Source organism: Limulus polyphemus, unplaced genomic scaffold (assembly GCF_000517525.1).
Source record: "Limulus polyphemus unplaced genomic scaffold, Limulus_polyphemus-2.1.2 Scaffold139, whole genome shotgun sequence".
NCBI lineage: Eukaryota > Metazoa > Arthropoda > Merostomata > Xiphosura > Limulidae > Limulus > Limulus polyphemus.
In genome coordinates, this window is record NW_013665749.1 from 361,179 (window position 1) to 387,036 (window position 25,858).

Genomic DNA, 25,858 nt, shown 5'->3' on the forward strand with positions numbered 1-25,858 from the left:
CCCTCCTTTTGTGTTGTACATTGTTGGCTTTAATGCCATGAGAATGTGTAAACAATTTTTATGTGCAATGAACAATGTGTAAACACTTTTTATGTATCCTTCAATGAAAAAAGATTTGCAAAAATATGTAGTCTTGCAAACTTTCCACGGTGTCTCGCATTACCCATGAGCATTTTGCATATTCGAAGTTTCAGAAGTCTAAATTTCTTCGTGAAGCACGAGGCTTGCCACAAACTAATGTTTCCATGTGCAAAACATTCCCTACAAGTGTCAATACTGTACCCTACAGAAACTTATTTCTTATAATGTCATGTTGTTTTTCTTACGTCTGCTGCTGTGTTAAAGCATAACTTTGCAGCATAATCCATAAATATGGCAGGTAAACTTTACATATTTGCTGTTGTTTAAGGCAGGTGACATGTTCGCGATTATAATACTTGTTATGCACGTGTACTGGTGTAGATATTTTTCGTAAAATGTTTGTATGAGCTATTGAACAATCTCAAAGTAATAATTTTTACCGCAGGTCTGTCACAAAATCGGGTGAATACTGGAAAAACTTTTGTATTATTTACATACAATAGATTCACGTAAATACTAAATTCTGGGTGGGTTTTTTTTTCATTTCTATAGGTAGGGATCACGCATATCTAATGGTTTTTGCCAAGTCTCTGAATTTGTTACCAATCAACTTAAATTCATGTATATATTAAGTTCTCGATAAAGAATAATAATAATAGAGTAAAGAGTACAATTTGTTTCTTAATTAAAATGTTAACGTTCGAGTTAGTAGAGCGAATATCTTTTTAGTATATCTTTGATATCTTTTCTCTCTAAAGACTTAAAGAGGTTTTTCATTAAGAGCCTAAAATGAGCCAGCGCATAAAAAATCAATATAATGAGACGAAGATGTGGTTTCATAGTATATAATGTGATTGGCTGTCATCTAACCAATTAGACAGTGTCACACTAGCATAATACCTATAAAAATACAGGTAGTCACACAATTGACAGCATTGGTATGGTGAAATCACTCATAACTCCCAGTACAGGTATGCTACATGACAAATGTACAGAAATCAAAATTTTGGGTGGTAAGGACTACTTCATGCCACAGACTGAGGCGAAATTTTGTTTTAGTAGGGAATGTATAGAAACTCTGACACGAAACTGGAACTGTTTATAATAGAAGTGGTCAAGACAGAAAGCCCAAAGTCTTCAAAAGTGATGTTTAATAACTCGGGATATGTTCTTTACGCGATACACGACATTCCAATAGAGATCTTGCCAACTGTCCTAGTTATAAGTATAGGCGTGAATGTTGCTTCCAGGAGCAAATAAGATGCATAGTATCACGAATTGGCCTCAATAAATGCGTAATTGTGAAAAATTACTTCTTAGGAGGGATAACCAAATCAATAGGATGTATAAAACTGGGGTAAGACTGCTCTTTAAATTCAAATTATGTGCCTAAAATCAACGATAATTTGTTTGTTGATAGCAAAGAGAACATTATCAAGGCCAATATACAACATCTATAATGAAGCATGCAGAAAGATCAATACACACGTGTGCTGTATCTCAACCAACAATGTTGGAGAACTACATAAAATTGATGGCACCCTGACTGTTGACAGGTACAATGAGATTTTTATACATCATGTCATTCCCTCAGAAACAAGACCTGATGGGCAGTGTTTCATCTTCCAACAAACATTAACCTCAAGTGGAAGAAAATGGAGGCTAATGGAACACTCACTCCTGCAGGAATTCCCGATATGAATATTATTAACGCTATACGTGTTTAGAAGTGAACTAAGAAGGTCAAACTGCAACAAAACAACTCGTATTGTGGAAAGTAATAAAGAACGTTTGGAACAATATTTCACAGTAATACATTGATAAACATAAGGTAGCATAAAAACAAGATGTATTGCTCTCTTTAAATAAACTACAAAGTACTAGTGCATCATACAACATATTTGCTCGTCTTGTGTATTTTCTGTAGTAAATATAATGTACTACTGATAAATTTACCATTTAATTGAATAACCAATTTTTTTGTGACTCATGTTTGTACCTTCTGTGAGGTTTGATAATTATTTCCAATAATACGTATTCTTTTGATGAGTAAAAAGTTGCGCTGTTTCGAACTTAAAACTAGGATAAAATATTATGTATACGCTGATTATTAACAAATGAATTTTTGACCCTTAAAGGTTTAAATGATCCACCATAAATTCTTATTTTAAATTTCTATTGTCTTTCATAAATAGTTAAGTAAAACTTCTGTTCGAATAATTTTAAAATAGTAGTATAATAAAGGAAACACGTTAAAATATTCAAATGTTACTGAATTGTTTTAGCACTGTTGTTCACCAAACACCTAATAACCTCGTATAAGATCAAATAATTCATTCATAGTTTTTCTAAAACATTTCCCCTAATCTAAGAACACCAGTCATTTTAATTTTAAAACATGATGAAACCGGCCACAATCCACGAAACATTGTGAGAAACATTTTAAGGAAATTTATTGAACAGTTCCATAAACTTTAATAATCTTATAATATAGATAATTAAAAACTACAATACACTTTACTTTAACCTCTCTAATGAGATTATCGTAGCTAAAACTCAAATTTAAGTGTGCTGTATTTTTCAGTTACAATATAAGTACAAATTGTTGTTTAATTTTGGCCAACCATTATGAAACTAAATGATAACTGATCTTTACCAATGTTTCCATCTTTGTATCAAATCTCTGGTTTGTCTATATTGCAGCTTAGGAGCTCTTTCAAACATATATACTGACCTAGTTACTTTCAGACGAGAAAACCGAGTTTATTGTTCACAAAAAGATAGTTTAAACACATATACAGTTTCCTCTGATTCCTGATAACACCCCTAAACATAATACAGAATAAACATAAAGTACAACAGTTCTCAGGAATAATACTTGAAACTTCATATTTGATAATTTTCAAAACAAACAAGAGTTAAGCCTAAATCATATCGAGTAATTTAAAAATTTCAAAGCTGGAGTCGATTATCAAATAACTCATTCACGAGCTTCAGACCAGTTCAACCGTGACTAAGGGCATGTCTCAATACTGTTACATGTTTTAACATTTGATGATCGATCTTAGGTGAAGTGTGTACACATATTTAATAAATTCTGAAGTGTTCGAGCAATTTCAGACTAAAGTACGTTTGGATATTTCAAAAACCACATGGTAGTTGTTATATTATCACTCTACCGGTGTTTTTCACGTTGAATGAGCTTAAGATGAAATTAATTGAACTTTGATATCTCGGTTAAAGATGGTGCGGTCGTACTACAGGTTGCTTTTAAGTAAAATATTTAAACTTGTCTATTAAGTTTTATTTTCCCTTTCTGTAACTAAACCAAAATGTGTAAATATCGCCACTTTACTCACGATGGATATCGTTGTTTGTTTACTATACTCATTTGATACAACTAGTTACCTTCTTTCAAACCCAAGAAATTCAAAAATTATTTGCATCAACAGGGTCTAAGACTATTGAAAAATAAATATCAGGGAATTAAAAACTAAAAGTTACATTATTTCGTATATAGGTGATTATGTGCTTCATTTTCATAAATTTACATGTTCATTTCCAACATAGGCCAATAGAATTAATGTATTTTGCTATATCAAATTGTGCCCAAATATATATCACCAACGAAAAAGCACGTTACACAAGTCTTGCCTTACCCACACTGCCAGTCTTAGCGTAGTAAACCTTAGACTTTTTTTTTTAGTTTTATCTTTTGTTTTTAGAAAATGAACGCGTCAGTAGAAAACTGACCACTCTAAATGTCCGTTAAACTCCACAATTTATAGGGTTCAATTTAAGCATGAAATACACAACGCATATTAGTGTACTTGCCTTCCAAATTTGTAGTTCAGTGAAGTACGAACGCAGACCTGTGTTGGACTAACCTGCTGTTATTTGTTTGCGTGCAATGCAGTAATATTTCTTTCCCATATTATGGAAATCATTATTAGACCAAATTAGCATTTGTAACGACGAATAGTTCTGAGGTTTCTTCCTAACCAGCTGTGAACACGTTACATTTTGATTCCAAAAGCAATAACATATTCACTTTACCAATATAGTTGCTCATTTTCCTCGATATTTTAGCCCACGTGTTTAAAGTACTATATAGGTTAGAGATAATAAAGAAATTTAAAGTCACTTATAAGTATAACTATAACTGAGGAGACAAAATTAAAAACATTTACATTATGGCTTTATATAAATATAGTCAATTTAGTTCTAATTTACCCTTTTAAAAGAGTAAAAAGTTTGCCCTTCACAAAAACTGTGTTATTCAGGGGTCGTCCATAATTGTCATCATTTTCAGGTATACAAAACGTGCACTTTTTCAGATCCCCCCCCCCCCGTAACTCCCCTCCTACCCTCAATAAATGCGCATGTCAACATTTTGGATATTGAGCCAAAGATAAATCTTCACACGTCAACGAGTAAAACCACAATCTACAGTGGTGTAGTTCATAGATGTATAAGATTTATACATAACCTTTGTAATAACATATAACCTTTGGAATACTAATGACATTAAAAATCCACAAAATACACAGTATAACATAATATTATCACTCCAGTCTAATGTCAACATGTCACAATATATACAAACTACACTAGATATCTTATGTGCATTTCCAAACATAGTTTAAGGGGGGGGATAATTGTTAGCAATATTAATATAAAGTCTCCCATACTTAACATGAACATTTTATCATTCAATGTGTCATTATTAAAGTATATCAATTATTACAAACTTATTTTTTCGGCCTGTCCTTTGCTGTTTTGTATCGTGTAACACCCTGATGCCCTGCTGTTGCTAGTGAAATCTATGGCCATCTGCTTTTCTCATAAATTAAAATTCAGTTAAAGTCTCATCACTTAAGTCTACCCCAAGCCATATTATAAGATCTCAAAAGTAAAAAATAGTGTCACTTTTTATCCTAAAAATGTGTACAGACAGCCTTGACCTCGCTCCTCCAGTGTACGTTTTGCATACTTCTGAAAATTATGACAATTATGGAAGACCCTTAACTTTTTATCTTAAATAACTGAAACATTCGGCGGAAGCTGTTGTATTAAGGACGGTGGTTTGTAAACTTTTTATATGGACTTAATATACAAAAAGTTTAATCTATTATCACTGACAAACAGAATTTTTTTAATGAAAACAATAAAGTTGAGACTGATTACGAAATATTTATATTATATTTTGTTTGTTTTTTAGCGCAAAGATACTCAACGGGCTGACAATCATTGCTCTGCCCCCTAGTGGCACAGCGATATGTCTGCGGTCTTACAACGCTAGAAACCGGGTTTCGATACCCGTAGTGGGCAGAGCACAGGTAGCCCATTGTGTAGCTTTGTGCTTAACTACAAACAGACAATGCTACTAAAAACATTGATAAATACTGAGCTGATTTTTTGGACTTAAAAATAAACAAATTTAATTTAATTTTGTAGAAAACTACTACGTTACTGGTAGAGAGTGTTGTTTAATAAAACAAAGAAAAAAGATAACTAAATCATCAATATTACAGAATAATGAAAACAATCAACAAACTAAATTCTATATAATTTGCTAGCTCTCCTTTGGGTAGCAAACGTAGAAGTTCTGCCCAATCCACAGAGAGTATTCCTTATGGTAAAGGCTCACCACCAACAACCAGAGTTAACGATTGGGGGACTGTACCCAGTGAGGCAACTAATCTTCCTCCAAGATATGATGCCAATCAATCTCAGCTTGAAGAAGTATCAGAAGTGTCCACCCAAGATCTAGACACCCCACAGTCTCCACCTGTTCCAAAACTTTCATCCACAGTAAGTCAGACATGGCTAACTTGATGGCTTTCTTATAATGTTGTATCTTATATGTTAAAACATTACACTACTTATTGGAGGCCAGTGCTTCAAATCCTGGTAGGCAAAAGACCATTAATCTTTTTGGACTCTTTCTGGATTATACAATATAACTTGCAAGACTTCTTTTGTGAAGGTTGACAGAAATGGTTTAAATTCTATGTAAAAGTAAATTATTTTGCAGTTTTTCTGTAAACACAGCACTTGTGATGTGGTATCATTTTTACTTTTTTTCACTGCAGTAAGAAAGTAACATTTCAATAAAATAAAAATATTTAACATCAATATATATACTTGAAAAACTTAATTTCTGCTCTTGTATTCTGCTTCATCTGTTTGTATGCATTCTTTATTAACTATGTAAATCAATGTAGAAAACAATTAGTGAGGGCATTGAAGACACTGATACAGTGCTGTTTCAACTACAGGTATGAGAACAGTAGTAATAGGTTTTAGATTTTTGTAGATATCTAACTTATTAACTTAGAAAATAATGTGGTGTGATTTTTACCCTGAAATTAATAGAAATAATTTATGCATGTGAACTTTAGTTTGCTATTTTGCTACCCGTCATTAATTCTGATATGAAGCCTACCTTACATGCTGGGAACCAGACGTGTAAAACAGAACTACCAGTCTGTATTCCTGTAATGATTTTGTTTCCTTTTTCTTTGAATTATAATAATATAATTTTGGTTGATAAATGGTTCACAATTTTAAAATGCTGTCTGAACATCATCTCTCACATGTTAAGTTCTTTGGAATATATTCTAATATAAGATAAGTGATAAATTGTTCACCTATAATGTCTCAATCAATTCTATTGTTCATTGAATATATCTATTAAAAACTGACCTTCTGTTAATTACAATTAGATCCAAACAACAGTTGAAAAGGATGGCAGTGGCTTATCAGATTTGTTGAAATTTCCTGAAGCAGTGCGATCACTGTTACTTGGGAGGTTTGAGGAACCATTACCACCATGTTCTGTTAGACAGATATCTCTTTACTTCAGTGCTGATTATAATGGTAGGCTTTAAACGTTTATTGGTGAGATGATAAGAAATAGTTGTATAAACTGCAATTGATATTAAATATCTTCGATTTTGGTAAATGCCACAACCACGTGGGTCTGTTTATTTTGGGTTTTGTTTTAAATCTTTCAGCACATAAGTGATTAAGTAAATTCAAATTGTAACTTTTAACATTTACTTTTTTTGGTTTCCTCTTAAAGGTGGCAATATTTTGCACTACAGAAGAAATTCTAGGAACTTAACAGTGAAAATACAGAAGAATATATAACAATATGTCAGCCAACAAGGCCTTTTGACCAATACCAGGTCAACAACAAACACAGTAGTGGTTGAAATGTTATTTATTTTATCAAACTGCATGAACAACAACTGTAATAGTATGAAGTAGATTGAAATGATAAAGTGTAATTATTATCAATTTTTATTTGAGTCATTTCCTAATCATAATTAGGGTATGGATTAATAACATACTATTGTTTATTTTAACACCAATTATTTATTATTATTTATTTTTACTTGCCTTAACTATATTCATCATTCAGCAGAATTGGAAAACCAGCCAAGCTAGTCTTATTTGGCAATTAAAAAAGAATGTTTCACAAGTTATTCATCGCATGATTATTATTACTTTAGATACCATATATGGTATAAAATATCTTATTTGTTATATGTGTAATTATTCAGGTTTAACAATTAGTTGTTTCCAAAAAAAATTTAACACCAATTTTCATGAATACAGTTGTTTGTTTTGATTGTTCACAAACATAGTAATATTATGATATTGCACAAAAGAAAGATATTCAGTACCTCATCACTGCACTGTGTGGTACAGTGTTGATTTTTTCAGTACAAAGTATCTTATAAGTATAGTTATACTCCACAGTTAAGTTGATATAAAAACCAAGTCCAAAGAAAAAAACATCTTAGAGCTCAGTGAGATCTCCATTTAGCTTCCTGAGCCACACATAAAACTCATTTATTGTAATCTTACCAATCTATAAAGCTGTCTAACAAAACTTTAACTTCTGTACATCATCAGGACTATCATATCTAAAGTTGATAAATCTAAAAATAGAGCTAGTCTGGATATAGTTTTCCTGTTTATACCTTTTTTTTCATGATATTCTGGTTTTTAGTAATAAACTGTTCAATCCTGAATTCAGTAAGAACAATCATAAGCAGCCTATCTAAACCCTTGAATTCCAGTTCACTTAAACCTCAAATGCCTCCCAGTGGCACAGTGGTATGTCTGTGGACTTATACTGCTAGAAACTGGGTTTCGATGACCCTTTGTGTAGCTTTGTGCTTAATAACAAACACCTACAACTACTAAACCTTAAATTCTTGTAATTTCTTAAAAGAGCATATGTATACTCAAGTAACCCTTAATTTCATCATTTAAAGCAGGTTCCTTTCTTTCCAAAATTCAGAATCTGGTTTAATAAAAGTATTATGCTTTTTTTATCACTGTTAAACACTTTTTAAAGTCTTTAGTCTTTCCTAAATAATGAGAATAGGGTCCTTTTTTTTTTTCTAGACAACCCCATATTCCTCTAATGCAAGAAATAAGTCTTCTCTAGTTCTCTATATATCGTGTACAGGACACTTTACACTTCTCATTATTCCAGCATGTCTTCCAAATATCTTTTCTGAACTATTGATTTAATAAAAAAATGCCAAATACTATCCTTTATAATAGGTATTCAAAAACACTGAAAGAATATAAGCTTTTCCTACTATTTCATGTCCTTATTCACATATGAAAAAATATTCCCTGTCAATATTCTTAAAATAGGAATATTTCCAAACATAATCTTAATTACCTTAATTTACTATTATTTTGATGAGAGGGGGGAAACAGTACTTTTTCTCTTTTTTTCAGGAACATAAATCTAGGTATTCTACACCAAACTGTTTATACGTCTTTTATGTTATCTCTATCAAAACACTTAGCTCATTTCTGACAAACAGAAGAGTTCCTTCCTTCTAAAGTTGCATCTTTATATTTTTCATTTAATCAGCTATTAGAAATTACAAAAACATTTATCTTATTTACAGAAACTAAAATATCCAGCTTTAGCATCTCAAAAATGTCTAGTAATAGTGTAACAGGAATTGGATGTCTTATTTTCAACTTCCTTATTCCAATTATTATCATATCTATTATTATCACATCTACATAAACGTGGACTATTTTCATTAAAAGTGCATGATTTTCCCCTATACTTAGCTAATCTTAATTTGAAAGTTCCAAACAAAGTCATATATATAATTTCTGGAATAACTTCTATTTATCATTCTGGTGCAATGCAGCCAGATCTGGAAAACAGCTATATCCTACCTTAATTCTATCCCAATATTTAACAGAGTTACAGTTTTTCTAACAAACTATTGCTTATTATGGTGTATAAAACCTAGAGCAATTTAATACTTCTACTTGAGTGACTTGCTGGTGTTTATGTTTAAAATGGCCCCTAAATGATTTCATACATGACTAAGGTTTCTGATTAATATCATCTACATGAACTACAAAATGGTGATATTCCTCTAGCCTGCTACCAAACTGACTATCCTGTCTTTCAGATCTTGAATCTTCATACTTTTGTTTGCCTCACCTTCTATGCCTGTTCCTACCTTTTCTGAAATTTATTAGTCAAAGGTATCTATAATGGTTAGATATATGGCCTTAAAAGCCAGTTAGAATTGCACAAATATTTTCATAATAAATCACAGAATAACATTCTTTTATGAAACTAATTCTGTAATTAACTGAATGTGCACAGGCACTGGACTATCCCCATAATAGAGAAATAATGTTGACTATAATTCTGAATTTATGAAGTGTGTCTTCATGAAACAAGTCTGTTTTAAACAAAAAAACTAGAAGTGTTACAAAAAATTTTCATACTAAAAGTATTTCTGTGAAATGCCAAAATCAGTCTGAATCAGACTCTGACAAGTTGGAGTACAAGGCGGTCTTCATGCAAAGAATGAAAATGCTTTTTTTTGTCCATTGTACAGATTGCAAATTGGATTTGTAAAGCCTCTACAATCTTCCTCTTCTCTAACATGAACTGTTGCAAAATTGGCAATGTAGGTTAATATGAAAAGTTGATAACTCTGATATCAAATGCCTAATACCATGTTGAATAGTAACCCCCAGTGGCTCAGCAGTAAGTCTGCAGGCTTATGATGCTAAAAACCAGGTTTTGGATACCCGTGGTGGGCAGAGCACACATATCCTTTGTATAATTTTGCCCTTTAACAAAAACCAACCCATACTGAATGGTACTCTGTACAAGGTCAAGGCATATACACTTTAACCTGCACCCATGTACATAGGAGTAAAATATTTCAACTCACAATTATAAATAGATAACAATTACAGCAAACAAATTAACAGGTTACTAATATCAATTTTAAACAGATGTAACATAAAATTAAGTTACGTGTATCAAAAATACTGTTATATATATAAAAAGAATCAGAATTGAGAAACATTTTCGAATGTCATACACATTTCAATATTACATGATAAGTACTGAACTAAAGAAAGGGCTCTCTCATAAGTAAAGTAGTGATTCTTAAAACTTGTATAGGTACATATCAATGTTTAAGGGAAAAGGTTTTGTACTAGAAATAATTTAACTTTTTATATATTTGTTTATTGTATATGCTTGAAAGATAAAATACTGGCAAATTCTTTTGTAAAAGTCACAAAAAATGTTTTTAGTTTAAAATGAACCAAGATTACTTATATGAAAACATTGATATGTACTAAGAAACTATTTAGATACATGTCTTTATTACCTTGTATAGGAAGTCACTGATTATATAGTTTTTAAAAGAATTAAATATCTATTAAATTATCAAAATGTTCTATGAAATAACTAATTTTTTCTAGGAACTACCCTCCAACTGGAAAAACTTGAAAGAGTCTAAAACTTGTTTCATTAGTGTAAAAACTAAATTTGGATTGTATTTCTGATACTGTGCTTACAATATATATATATATATATATATACGTCTTATATACAAATTTATGATTATCATAAAGCATCTTTAGTTCTTTTTTTTTCCCTCCTTTATTTTTGTGCATACAGATACTCAAGTAGAAAGATCTGCTTTTATGGAAAGCATTTATCCAGACTTGAGGTTGCGATGTGCTGAGAATGACTATGAACTCAATGTGGTAGATTTACACTTAGGCCTTAATGGGGACTGCTTAGATGACCATAGTTTCAAGGAAGTCTGCCTGGATACTATCAGGGAATTAAGAGGACGAGGACAACTTATTACTGTGGTAAAGTAGTGTTCATAGTATAACACATTAATCTCATGAAAAAACATCTGGTGTTTAATTACATATATTACATTATGTTGCCTAAATTAATTAAATAAGTTAGAAAAAATATTTACTACTTAATGGAAATCAGAGAATCTAACAAAAGTTTTACTTACCTTGAAAGTGATAAAATTAGGAACATTAGGTGTTATGTAAAAAGTAAGTATTCCACAAAATTATAATTGGCATTACTTCTTTGTGATATTTACTCTCCTGTACCATGAACTGTTGCTAAGTCAACAATGTAACATGAAATGACTATTTGATAATTCTTAATCAAATACATAATACCATACAGAAAGCATTCAGTAAAATGTTAGAGTGTGCACACTTTGATGTGCACCTGTGCACATAGAGTTAATCATATTGGATCAGCAAGGTTAAGTATGTGCTATTGTCCTTTTAGAGATAAATTTACCAAAGTTACAAGGTATGTCATTTGTATTTTACAAGTATAGTTATAAAGATAAGTTCAGTAATTGGATTATACTTTTTATGTAGCATATAATCACAGGGTGAGTAAGAGAGTAATCAGATATTTATGAAATTCATAGCTGAGATGTTGGTTTCAGAATATTGTATGTTCCTCTGACATAATATTATCTTCTTTTTATTGTGATTCAATCTTTTAAAGTATGATAATGTACGATGAATAAAACTTTCATCATCAATTACTTATTGACATTATGAGCCTAAAAGAAGATCTATTACTGCCTTTTTAAAATAAACATGTTTAAGTAAATTAAAACTGTATTTGTCATCATTAGTTTCTATGCTTTTCATTTTTGTAAGGTCTTCCTTAATGAAATTTTGGACACACCTTTATTACCACGAGAGATTTTAGCCACTGACTTTGAATCTTTCAAAAGCAACATAGAATCTGAAGAGAAGAAACAACTGTTTGAAAAATGGTATTTTCTTGATGAAAATGCAAATCCTTTGTCCTATATCCTTTGTCCTATCAGCGAACACCTTCCTTGTCTTCTGGAGGAATTACAAGACACCAGACTAGAGGCTATTAATGAATGGAGAAAAGAATCAAAAGAAATGTTAGAGACTCTATATGCAGTTTTAGGAGAAGAAGAGAAGTCCAAGTATTTAACAACAAGTTAGCTATGTTTTGATACTATCTATGGAAATATTGGATCTTCTTCAAATTGACAATTAACAATTATTTTCTTCAATTGATTGTTAATGTTCAATCAGTTTAAAAATATAGTTTGTGAATTACCTACTCAGAAAAGTATTCTACAGGTTAGCCATGAAAATATGAATTCATATTGGCAAATATAAAGTAACCAAATTTTTAATTAACTCAAACATAATAAAATGAAGTAAAATAATTATTAATTGTCATTTTGAAAACTGTGTATTGTAGAATCAAGCACTAAAGCTATCATTCAAAATTTATAAGGAGTATGATGGTTCTAAGAAAGATTTATTTAGTTCAGTGCGTTTTTTTCTCAGTTGGAAACAAATAAATAAATGGGCAAACCAGCTGGTACTCAGTGGGAAACAAAATGTATTCTCATGAAAACTGAGATGTATTTCTGAATTTTTTTTTGTTTGTAGAAAACCATTTAATAATCTATTGAGCTCCAGGTAATTTTTTTTCTAAACCATATATTTTCACTGTGCAAACAATTTAGTATTTTTATTCAAAATTCATATTGTTGGATGCCATTAATAATCCAACATAAAGTTAACTTTCTGTATCATAATTCTATTTGAAAACTACTAGTTACTTTAATTCTTAAGTTCTTAAAATGATCAAATTAAGAGTTTGATTGATTTGAAGCACAAATATGTTTTATCATTCACGTAAATTCTAATTGGTAAATACTAATGTCCTTATATTATCAGAACAAAAATAAGATTCATTAGTAACTCCTATTAGCTAATTACAAGAACTGCCACTCATTGAAGTTTTACGTCTTTAGGTTGGAGCTTAGTTGGTGTAGTTTTTGTCAATGCATTCATCTTTAGATTATTTTGTAGTAAGAGAATGTTTAGAGCCAAATATCTTTACAATTAGCTTTATCAATTATGTTTTTTTTATCTTATTATCTTACACATGCTATATCAACATTAGGTAACAAAATCTGTATTATATCCAGCTGAAGGCTGCAGAGTTACAGTATTATCAGTTTAGTACACCTAACAATACACCATCACCCAACTTCTATAAGTTTGGAGGTAAAGAAGATTTTGTGATGTCACTTTTGTTTCCCACACACCAATTTTTATACATTTTTCACTGAAAAGTGTGTAATATTTTTCAGCTATATAATTCCCCAGAATTTTCTTTGCAATATGTGTCTAACTGTTAGTAAGAATTAAATAGTGTTTAACTGGTTTATAACTAACATTTAATTTGTTATTATTCAAATGTATTTATGATATGTATTTAAATAATTAAACCATGACTTTTTTAAGGAATTTACCCAAATGTTTCTCAGTTACAGGACTTTTATTACACATGCATGGATACATGACAATATAATAGCAGAGGTTCCATATATCTATCTAATACTGCAAATTTTTCTATGGACTAGCTGGACCAATTTTGATTAAATTTGAGAGAAAAACACAAATAGAACCTCCTAAGATTCAGTTTTAAATGGATAAGGAGCTGGACAAACAGTTTGAGTTTGGCAGTCATTTCAATTTTACTGTCTTAATGCCATTAATCAGGGCTCAACTGAGTGAGGAAGTCTGTAGAAAATATAGGAAGCCAATGCTGAATGAAAATGGCATTCATTGCAGTCATAAAATGGGTACTTTTGCATCAGACAAATACATCATGTGCTAGAGCTCAAATTAGTTTTTTAATTCCTAGGTTTGCAAGGTAATTTTGCTAGTTCATCCTAAATACTAGCTGCAATTCTAATAAAATAATATGAATCATGTAGCCCTTAACCTTGAAATGTGTTTCTAAGTGGAGCCCAATCGGCTGTTATTATTTCAGTGCAAAACTACACAATGGGCTATCTGCTCTCTGTTCACTGCGGGGAATTAGACTCTGGATTTTAGCATTGTAAGTCCATAAGCTTACTACTAACACACCAGGAGATAAGCCCAATCAGAATAAGACAGTTAAATAAAACTATAAGCTAGTTCAGTTTAAAACCAACAAGAAACTTTTTCTCCAGTTAGTGTCTGATGAGAAACTATGTGGTTTATATCCCTCTTTTTTTTTTCAATTAGACCCCAGTTAATAACCAGTTGTGCCAAATAAAACATTTAGTCTTTATTTACATTTCTTCTAAGTCCTTGGCATTCATGATTTTTTAATAATGTAATGAATGCAAGTAGATATGTTTTTAGAAAAATCAATATTCCAAAATATATTTACCTCTTCTCACACTACAGCTATTACCTAACTGCTAGGGTTTTCTTCCTTTTCCCATCTAAGCATTGGTCTGATTTTTTCTCACTTGCTTCAGTCTTTTATTACCCACTTAATTGTCCTTGGCAATATCTGTCTTGTGACACTCTCCACCTACACCAATGCACCCTCTATTTATATACTGTATATAAGCACCTCATTCAGATAATATTATCACTTTTTCGAGACTCACCCAATCTGCAGTCTCTAAGCTCGGCTCTTAATGGGGAGGAAGGGCAGGAGAGTGTGAATGAGGTAAGTATTATTGAAAATAGATTTTTGATTTAAGAAAATGTTAACATTTCTGAATTGTGTTACTGGTAATTCTATTAAAATATGTGTTGTATGTTTTCCATCAAATCATTTTCTTGCAATTTAACTGAAATGCTATTATTTTAAAACCTAATATAAAATTTTATTTCAGTCTTAGAAGATGAATTAAAAACAGCAATTTTTGATGACCCTTCCATGAATAAACACTGTTTGTGGTTGCAACGGAGGTTTACTCATCGATCTAAAACCGATGATTCTACTGCTTCTGATGAAAGTCAAAACAAAAGTTTTAGTGCCAGGCTTGATGAAAGCACTGCTTTAAAACTACGGTCAGTGAAGATGCACTTAGAAGAACATTTGTCAGATTCGCAGAAGTTAATATTTCGTGTTAAATGGCACGATGGCACTATTGACCCAGTTGCTGTACCAGAACATGCTGAATACTTAAACGAACTGTGTACAACAGTAAAGGAAGAGCTATGTAAAATAATCGATGGATTAAATGAGGAGCTTATTATGGAAGAATCTCACCAATTGTATAAAGGTTGTTTTTTCATAAGATATATATTTAAGAATTTTGAAAAATTATAACTTTTAAAGTTAATATTAAATTAAAAATTTAATAACGGGTTTACGAAGATTCCCAAAAATGATTAATGGAAGTATTTTTATAGTGTTAGTTATTTATTCTGCTTAAAAGATATTCCATATCTTATAAATTTAATGTAATTATTTTAAATATTTAAATTACAATTAAGATAGCAAGGTTTATTCCACATAGCTTATAGCATTTAATAAAAAATAATAATGATGCATAAGTTTGTCAAAAATATATACCAACATGGTGGTGAAAAGTTTGTTTGTTTTTATGCTTTTGAAAACCCATATATTTTGAGAATTGCAAAAGACCCATGCCTATATGCTACTAATAGCATTTCAAACATAATACTGTAGTCAACAGCAAACCCACTAGTAGAAACTATGTTGAATAAATGTTGGATTTAATGAAGGAAGAGAAATTAACATGAAAACCTGATTTCCTTAGTTTGATGGTTGAATAAATTTAAAAATGAGACAAAATAACTGAAATTCTGTATTTTTCAGTAAAACAAAATGATGCATTCTTGATAATACTGAGCCTCTCTCTCTCTCTCTTTTTACCTCTCCAACCTGTACAACTAACAAATACTTTCAGAAACTTTAATAAATTGTTCTGTCTACTTAATGTATACTGTATTCAAATATCTGAAATATAAGTGACAAAAAAATAAAATATTTTTTCAGGTATAGAAAACCAACTTTACACTGAACTTGTACAACAGGCTGCTACCTGTAAAGCCCTTCTTTCTTCATTCGTTGGCCGTCAAGAACTTCTTGCAGAATTGCGTAATTATATCATCTCTGATTCTAATCATCCTGTCATTATTCATGGACCTGCTGGCTGTGGAAAAACTGCCCTTGTGGCTCAAGCTTCTCAACTATGCTCCGATTGGTTACCAATTGCTCCTGTTATTGTGCGCTTTGTGGGAGTGACATCTGAATCTAAAACACTTGAGCAAGTTCTGCGCAGTATTTGTGAACAAGGCTGTGCTCTCTTTGGTGAGCATCCATTTCTAGCATCAAAGGTAAGATGAAGAAGACTATCAAAGCTACACAAGTTTAACTTATAAAATAAACTTTATTAGTCAAAATATAAACTGTTCTTATTCTGGTAAGTAAATATTTAGATATTATATAATCTGTGTTTAACAGGGAACCAGTATAATCCAGTTGAGAACATTTAAGTGTAATTAAGTCACTATAAAAAATATGATTCTTGTAATAAGATCTAAAAACCAAGGTTTTTAATGCTTTAGTAAATCATTAAATAACATTATACTAATAAGAGGTAAGAATATTGAAAATCCAACATGCCTAACTATTGTTATAAAAATACGTTATCTATAAATGCTTTTAGAATATTGTTTCTAGATTTTATATGAGGACATTTTAAAAGGGAATTCAAGACTAATGAAGGTCCCTGAATGAAATAAGTTATTGTAAACACTCTCTATAAAATTCTCTAAAACTTTGGTTTAAAGTAAAGTAATATTGAGTGACAGAGAAGACTGTCTTGACATCATTCATAGAAGAATTTTCCTCACTATTAGGTGCATATTGTTGCTGAAATACTGACACATTACTTATCAGTAATAATAGATTGTTTTGGCCATTATATAAAAGAAAAACTAGAAAGTCATATGAAGGTCTATTACTACTGTTAAATTTAAGCACCTGCATATATTTTTATGGTTGCAACTAATATTTTTTAACTGGGGGGTTGAATATTATATTGTTCAAAAAATAGACACTGGTCTTGGAGTTAGTCAGAAACATATTTTTAAAACAATAATTTGAAATCAATTACTAGATTCTTTTTGTACTAATAGTCATCAATCAATTTTTAATAACTAGAGATATGTGACCAAACCTGTCAAATCCCTCTTCTATCTGCTGCACAAACATTAGAACAAAATGTGTGTGCACAGGGAATGAGTAAAGTTAAAAGTGAATCAAGCTACTTAGAGGGGATTTTTGATCCAGCGAGGGCTAAGATATAATGTAAATAATAGAAAAAAAACACAAGCAAGATCAGTGGGAAAACAAGCAGTTAAAAAGCTCCCTGTTCCAATACTTACAAGCTAGATTTTTTCCTTCTTTCTAAAAGTTATAGAATGTTATAATTAATTGTAATTACATGCTATTATAAAATAATGTATTTATATAGAAGTTATTTCTACTTCTTTAAAAAAACGTATTGCAATGATGGATAATGTCTTGAAACAAACTATATACGTGAAGCATGTAATGAATGAAATTTAATTTTTTCTACTTTTGTAACTAGAGTGGTTGGGAACCTAACCAAGTTCTTGAAGTAATTATGGACAAGGTATCATCCCATCGTCCATTGATAATTTTTATTGATGGAATAGACCAGGTTGATTCATTCAGCAGTAAAGACCTTCAGTGGTTGCCAGCTGAACTGCCAAAGCATGTAAAACTTATACTTAGTGTTCGAGATGAAACTGATGAATTTCAGGAACTAAAGGTAAGTGCCAGAATCAAATACGAGTAATGTTGTAAAGAAATTGGGTTATACACATGTGCCATCACCAATGCTGTTTTGATAATTATTTAGAGCAATTACTACATAGTTGGTGTTTTGCTTGTACAAAAACTTAATAAATGATAAGAGAATAATCAAAATAGACATATAGATTTTTCTTTACCTATTCCAAAACGTTAATAGCTCTAGAATTATTGGCAAGATCCAAAGCATTCATCTTCATTAAGTAAATACACCTACATTACACAATTTTGCATTTATAATTTAAATCATGCATATCACTTCATTAAGTTTGCCACATCAGTTGTTGCTCATGTTCTAACAATATTATAGCTTTAGACAGGACTGGCACAAAGGTATTTAGTGCCCTAGGCAAACCTTCAAGTTGTATTGATTTTATTTGACCTGAATCAAAACAATAACAATTGTAAGTACCTAATGTTCTACAGTTTTAGTGGTCTTGGATAAATAGTACAGTCAATGCATTTGGACAGTTTTATTATTTACTGCCAGATCAATATCGTTTTCAACCCACAAAATTTGTGTTGTTTCTTAGTTCATACACAAACTTTTCCACCTCTTATATTTGCTACCCTCGACGAATGCTTTGTTTGCCTTGTGCTTGCACTGGCCCTGACATTGGAGCCAAAAGTTGACAAATATATTATTAGCGTGGGCTGTTTTTTGATCAACATCTGTCTTTGGCATTAGTGTTACAGTATGTAATTCATCTTTGTAGATCAGTACTAATCTATGCCAACATCAAGAATGTTTCAGTTAATGTGAGAGATCACAGTGTATACAGAAACTTTTTCATTGCAGTAAATCCTTTATAGATGTGAATAATAAATAGTTATGCAATGTGTAATAACTTTCCATATCAGGATTATGATTTTTGGTGTGTTTGTTTGTTGTTAAGCACAAAGCTACACAATGGTGTATTTGTACTGTGTCCACCACAGATATCAAAACATGGTTTTTAGCATTATAAGCCTACAGACTTATTTTTGAGCCCTTGGGAGACAGAAATATGAAGTCATCCCTAATTATCGTGGTAATATGAAGCATCTAATGCAAGTTTATAACAACAACAATTTATTTATGTAAACTCTATTTTAATATAAAGCATGTAATGACACATTTTCTCAGATACGTCATATGAAGTAGAAAACACCAACTCATAGGATGTCATGTTTTTTCACATAAAAAATACAAACATTATATAATCTAATCTAAAATATTGAATTAATCAACTGTTTTGTTTCTACATTTACCAACCAAATAAATATAATACCTTCTTCTGTGGTAGCTGTTTTATTTTTTTTTAGTTGTACTTGTATTCCTTTTTTTTTTTTTTGTCTAAGAGTTTTCTTGGGTGAATAGAATAATAACTTCTTGAGATTTTGTGCCTTGATTTAAAACACCAATATATTAATGTTTTTTAAAACACAGCATTATATTTATTGTTTTCTTACTCTTAGGAAAACTTATTGAATGAGAAAGAAGAGAGCTTTCTTCTTGTTCCTGGCTTAACCCAAGAAGAAGGCTTATCCCTTGTGGAAGAAGTCTTACAGAAGAAGGACCGAAAGATAACTGATTCACAGCGCCAACTCATTCAAGAGTGTTTTGAAAAATGTAATTTCCCTCTCTATGCTGAACTATTAGCTCATCAGAGCTCAGAGTGGGAAAGTGACCAAGGTCCAGATGATATTGTAATCAAACATACAAGTGAGGGGGTGTTTATGGACTCTGTAACTGAGATAGAAAAATGTTTAAGTGCTGCTGCTTTGGGCTTTATACTTGGGCTCCTAGTCACAGCAAAACATGGACTATCTGATGCTGAAGTATTAGATATTGTGTCGTCTGAAGAAAGTTTTTTAGATCACTCATTTCTTATTTCTAATGCATCAGCACCTAGCTACTTTCCTTATTTGCTTTGGTATCAAACAAAGAAAAAACTTTCTTTGTTTCTGAAAACGTCTATAGTAGGTGGTAAGTGTTTAATTTCTTGGAAAAATAATATGTTTAGATCTTTGTGCAAAAGGTACTGTAATCATGTAGGTGTAACAACCAACTCCTTGACTGTGGCACTAATTAACTACTTCCAAGAAAAGCATAAAAATTACAAAAACAAATCTGAATCTAGTGAGGAAGGAGCAGAAAAAATGAGCCAAAAGTTTGTGCTAGACCAGCCACTGCTCTATAAATTTCATCCCAATCGTCGAAAAATTGATGAGTTGCCATTTCACTGTCTGCAACATTTTGAAGACAGCTGGGTTAGAGAACACTTTCTTTTCAATGTTGAGTGGCTACAAAGTAAGCTGCAAGGGTCTGATCCCTATCAGGTGCTAGAGGACATTGCCATATATCAGTCTCATTCTCCTACTGATGAGGAAGTTCTACTTTTACAAAAAATCATCCAGCTTTCCAGTTATGCCCTTCGGTATGATGGTTTGCAATTTTTATCTCAAGTGTATGGCCGACTATTGCCTATTATGGCTACAATCACTGATAACTCACAGTTCTCTTCTATTAGAACAATCTTTCATACAGCTTGCTGGCCACCTACTCCAAGTCTTCTTCCTCTCATGCCTTGCCTACAACCGCCGCATTTAGAGCATCAACAGTCACAAGATACTGGTGATAAAAATACTGCAAGATCTTTCTGTGGCCTTTATTGGTTGAAAGATGACTTCACTCATATACTTTCACTCTCTACTGAAAGTGAGGAAATAATTCTCTGGAATATTTATGAACAAACACCTGTCAGAACAATTAAAGGTGTATCACAACCCAGAAATATTCAAATGGTAGATGCTTATCGTGCTTTGGTGTTGTGTAATCGGGAATTGAAAGTTTATGATTTAAATGAAGGCAAGTTTCTTAAAAAGTTGAAAGGTGTGATGAATCAGAAGATGGCATACTTTGGGCTACATAATGAAAACTATGTTGTAGCACTTTCACGGAATCGGATGTATCTGAATATGATGAATCTAGAAACAGGAGATTTGGAGACAACCTTTAAAGTTGGTGAGGACAGGTAGGTCACAGTAAATGCATTTTAATCTTTCAACAAATTATTTTTTTTTATATATTCACTGATCTTTTAAATACTTGATCTGATATTGCTGAGATGAATTATCATAAGTTCAAAATACATCCCCAGAATTGGGGCATCAATTCCACAGTGAAATAAAAAAAATGCTGCCATAAGTGCATTAATCAGGACAACACCATGATAAATTCTGTAATACATTCTGAAGAGAAATTTTTCTTTGACAAATAGGTTACAAGGCAAATACCGTCACCAAGGTAAAAACTACAAAAACTTTCATTAGGTTTTTGTACTGATTCATTATTTTTTGTGAAAGCATAAAGTTATAGACAGTTTTCCAAGTTAACCTTGAAGGACCAGTTTAGTCAAGTTCTGCCCATACAGTTTTCAATTTCCACAACAAGTCAAAATCAGGATAAAATTCATATTGTTTAATGCTAGAAAAGCATAGTAAAATAGTCCTAACAGTTTTGTTTTTAATCACTAAGTGTATTACTATTACTAATATATTTTAAGTTTAAAAGTTGACAATACTGATGAAGTAACTACTACTAAAGAAATGCAGTAAAAATGTAAGTAAACAGAGTGTTTATTATTTTGTGGTTTATTAATTCTTACTTCCTATTACACTTAAAGTTTGGTTATCAAGGCAAGAGTAAACTGTTTGTCTGTGAAATGGAGCAGCACTTTACAGACTCATTCAAAAGTACAATATCTTGATAGATAGGCCTTTACTTTCACTTTAAAATAAATCTGAAGTTCACTGTGGTTTGTTAGATAACCCACAAATTCAGTTAACTGACACCTCAAATTAGGCAAGGAGAGGTAAGTGTATCATTAAATAGTCTAGTTATTTATCAGTAGTTTTATTTTTGTATAAAATCTTAATCTCTGATGTTATTCACAAGAAGAATTAAGAAATTAAAGGAAAATCTTTGGATGGTGTGTTTTGTTTGAATATATTTTTGCCAGTTATTCAGCATCTAAACTATATAAAAGCCAGTGTGTGTCACATCATGCTAGATTTCTCAAAATAGCCAAAATGCATTTATCCAGATAGAATAGTTCAATTACTGTCTACCCATTATGATTTTAGTGACAGGGGTGCAAGGGGGCATGAAATCTTATAAGTGTAGTGAGTGTTGGTATAATAAGCCTAAAGTAAAGACATACTGTGGGATCACCTAGCCTAGAGCCAAGTACATAAAATTTATCATGAAAGTAAAAATATTAATTCAATTTCAAACTTAAATCATTTCTGAATTAAGCTATTTTCTGTTATATCACCAACGTTTTAAATAAAAAAAAAACCTCTTTAATCAACAGAGACTCTAAATCAAGAAATCAACAAATATATTTCCAGTTTTGTTGTCTATACATTTCATTTTATATTTTTAGTACATAGACTAACAAGAATATTAGGTTATGTTTTTGTTCATAAGCAATATGACATATAAGCCATTGTTGGAATGTAGCATTACCAAAATGCACTGGCTTTTCTATGTATTAGAAGTTTATAATCTAACTAATTTTTACCAATAATTATTCTATGAATATGCCACGAATTCATTTCATGAATGATCTTAATTTTGATTGGCTCACAAAGGAATTTACAAAAAATTGGCTGCCTTGACTGCACTTTTCTGCCTCTTTGTTTATCAAGCTATATTTCACAAAATTTATTTACTTCAGTTAGCTATGAAATGTGAGGTTAGGGTGTACTATGAGGTGAGGGTGGTAGTATTTGCCCCATCATTTTTGATGGGCATTACACTAGTTTATCATAAAATGCAACAGATTATCCTGATGCCTTTGCTGTATATGCCATCACTAATTTTAAAGATTGAAAATATTAATCAATTGGGAAAAGTTTTTAATCCAATATTTTTATATTTGTAGAAATACTATTTGACAAAAATTAGTACAAAATTTAACAATCTAGAGATTGCCATTTTGGTTCCCAAGTATAAGGCAAATTAACAGCCAAACATGTTATTGTGATAGTGATTGAACTGATCTTTAAAGAATTAGTTGTTAACATTCAATAATGGTACAAATTGCAAGCTTTAAGAATTACAAACTTAAGATCTATCAATTTTTTATACTATGATTAGCTAACTTTTTTTTACCTTAGGAGTTTCTGTGGCACAGTTTCCATTTCCAAGTCCACTTTTTTCAAAAAACAGTATATTTCTGTGTTGTAATTATATATATCAATGTTAGGATAATAAAAGTTGCTTTGTTTACACTGATAAGAATATTACCAAAAGCTCCCCAACGATTTGTTATAATGTATTTGTAAAGTCATTAATGATATCTATAACATTTTATTCATTAAAAACGTACCAACCATTTGTTATAATGTATTTGTAAAGTCATTAATGATATCTATAACATTTTATTCATTAAAAACGTACCAACCATAGTTCTGTGGAGAACAACTTGTTCCCAAACTTTCAGCTATTGTATATTTTTATCATGAAGTAGCATATGTGGGTTTTTCTGAAGTTATGCACAATAATTAATTTTTTGTAAGGAAATTCTTTCCAATCAGGTGGTCCTTTGAAAAAATATTCATATTTAACCTTGTTCAATTGCTTCTAACAATTTTTGATAATTGTTTTACATGTTTGACAGATTTTTAAGCATATAAATGTAGAAAATCAGTATTTACAGCTTTTTATCACTATGCTGCAATATAATTTTATAATATTTGAGGTTACTTGTAAACAACGTTTTTGTTTCTAAACTGCATCTGCCAGGATTTTTATAACTGCTAATGATATCCCAGTGAAATGTCAGCAATGATTTAACACAAGTTGATAATCCTGAAAGAATGCTATGCAATAATGGAAATATGAAGTTGACACTTGCAGTAATCATATTATTTTTTCCATGCAAATTTTGTTACAATTCACAATAATGTTACTGCTATATTCAGATGATGTATATAAGCTGTAAACTGTTATAACCTACATCACAATCCTTCAGGTGGCTGAGCAGTAAACTAGAGGGCTTATAACTCTTCAAGTTAAAGAGTGTGATGCCTATGGTGGGCACAACACATATAGCTCATTGTGCAGCTTTATGTTTAACAACAAATAAACAAACAAACTGGATCCACAAGCATGTACACATTGTTGTCTATTGAGGGAATGTTTGGAAATGACTCATTGAAATTCTACAGTAGAAGTATAGTAAAAGTTATAATTAATAACTTGAGAACTACATTAATACAATATTTTGTGATTTTCTTTGAAAAAATATGCTATTTTTTGTTAAATTTATATCTCTAAATTAGCAATTCTTTGTAAAATATTTTGCAGATCCAACATACAAAGTATCTTATTTTCTTATAGAGTATTATGAATACTTTTAACATATTTAATTTTTTATTTGTTATCTACTTGTTTAAGCACCATAAATGTGCCTTTAATGAAATACTACATTTCTTTCAGGTTTTTGAACAGCTTATTGGTTAGTGCCAGTGGGAGAATATGTGTGTGTGGAGATGAAACACAAAAACCTTTCCCACTACTGGTTTGGGACCTAGCTAGTAGAAAGCTCATGTATGATCTGCGAATACCACACCATGAATTTGTGACTCGTTTATCAGCAATTAGTAGTGATGGACATTATGTGGCCATTGTTTGTAGAGTAAGTCTTTAAAAAGTCTTTCTATCCATTAGTAAGAAGTAAATCTTATATCTAATTATGATATTTTTATGATTCTCAGCATAAAAGATGCAACTATCTGATTGGATTCAAGGCAGTTGGGAAAAAATAAAATATTTTAATCAATGAATGTATTTACGTGTATAACTGTATAGAAGTACAAACTTTTGAACTACACAGAGCTTAGAAATTAAAGTGCTCAGACCAATGAAATTGGCCCTTCACATTCATGAGTGAGCTTTATTAATTTGAAGTGGGGTTACTTTCTAGGGTCAGCAATGGTTTTCAAGACAGAGGGGGGGCTTGGAAAGCTCCTTTTGACTTAAGAATGGGATTTAAAGAGCAGTGCCCTAAGCTAAATAGCTATGCAAGTCCATCAGTTGCAAAAATGTAATGCTGAACAATCTTAAGAGACAAGTTCAAGGCTGACACAAATATTGTTCATCTGAGGTGTTGTGAGAGATGTCTTGAAATGCTCCCTTTTGATGTCAGTTAACATTACATAGACAAGCATATGGTGCTGGAGAACTGAGTGGGCATTAAAGAATTTTATGAATTGTTCAATGTTTTCAGAATTTTGAATTCATGGCTTTAAATTTACTGTTCTTTTAATAAATTCATCCCTTCCTTTAAATGATCTTATAATAAAGATGTTTATAATTATTTACAGGAATTAAATGACAGCAGTCCTAATTTCATCATTGTTTATGATCTTCAAAGTGGTACCTTGTTTAAAAAGTGGAAACCTGAAAGTAGCAGCTGCAGCATAGCCATCTCATCACAAGGTGGCTGTGTGGTGAATGGCTTAGAAAACACCTGGATCTTAGTATGGGATTTGGCCACTGGTGGACGCAGGTAATGGGTCAAACCTCTTTGATATACTTCCATAAGACTAATTTTGATTTTCAACTAATGCAAATCTACAGATTTTGGAAGTAGTTTTTATCTGTGTTATAAATGTTTTAAATAGTTACAATGAGGTACTAATAAAAATGGGATACACTTCAAATGTACAACTCTTATTTTAAAAAATATAAATAAGTTTCTA

The 25,858-nt window shown here is 31.2% G+C and overlaps 1 protein-coding gene across 2 annotated transcripts in view; it reads left to right on the forward strand.

Annotated features, from left to right (window-relative positions):
• The window catches only part of LOC106474463 (NACHT and WD repeat domain-containing protein 2-like), a 111,935-nt gene that overhangs the window by 79,846 nt on the left and 6,231 nt on the right, over positions 1-25,858 (forward strand). For both annotated transcript variants that reach the window (XM_022379743.1, XM_022379741.1), the window contains exons 3-12: positions 5,661-5,895; positions 6,810-6,963; positions 11,072-11,271; positions 12,106-12,421; positions 15,126-15,518; positions 16,259-16,599; positions 17,859-18,062; positions 19,562-21,120; positions 24,594-24,792; positions 25,481-25,665. In XM_022379743.1, coding sequence (XP_022235451.1) covers positions 5,661-5,895; positions 6,810-6,963; positions 11,072-11,271; positions 12,106-12,421; positions 15,126-15,518; positions 16,259-16,599; positions 17,859-18,062; positions 19,562-21,120; positions 24,594-24,792; positions 25,481-25,665 — 3,786 coding nt within the window. The remainder of the gene's footprint in view (positions 1-5,660; positions 5,896-6,809; positions 6,964-11,071; positions 11,272-12,105; positions 12,422-15,125; positions 15,519-16,258; positions 16,600-17,858; positions 18,063-19,561; positions 21,121-24,593; positions 24,793-25,480; positions 25,666-25,858) is intronic.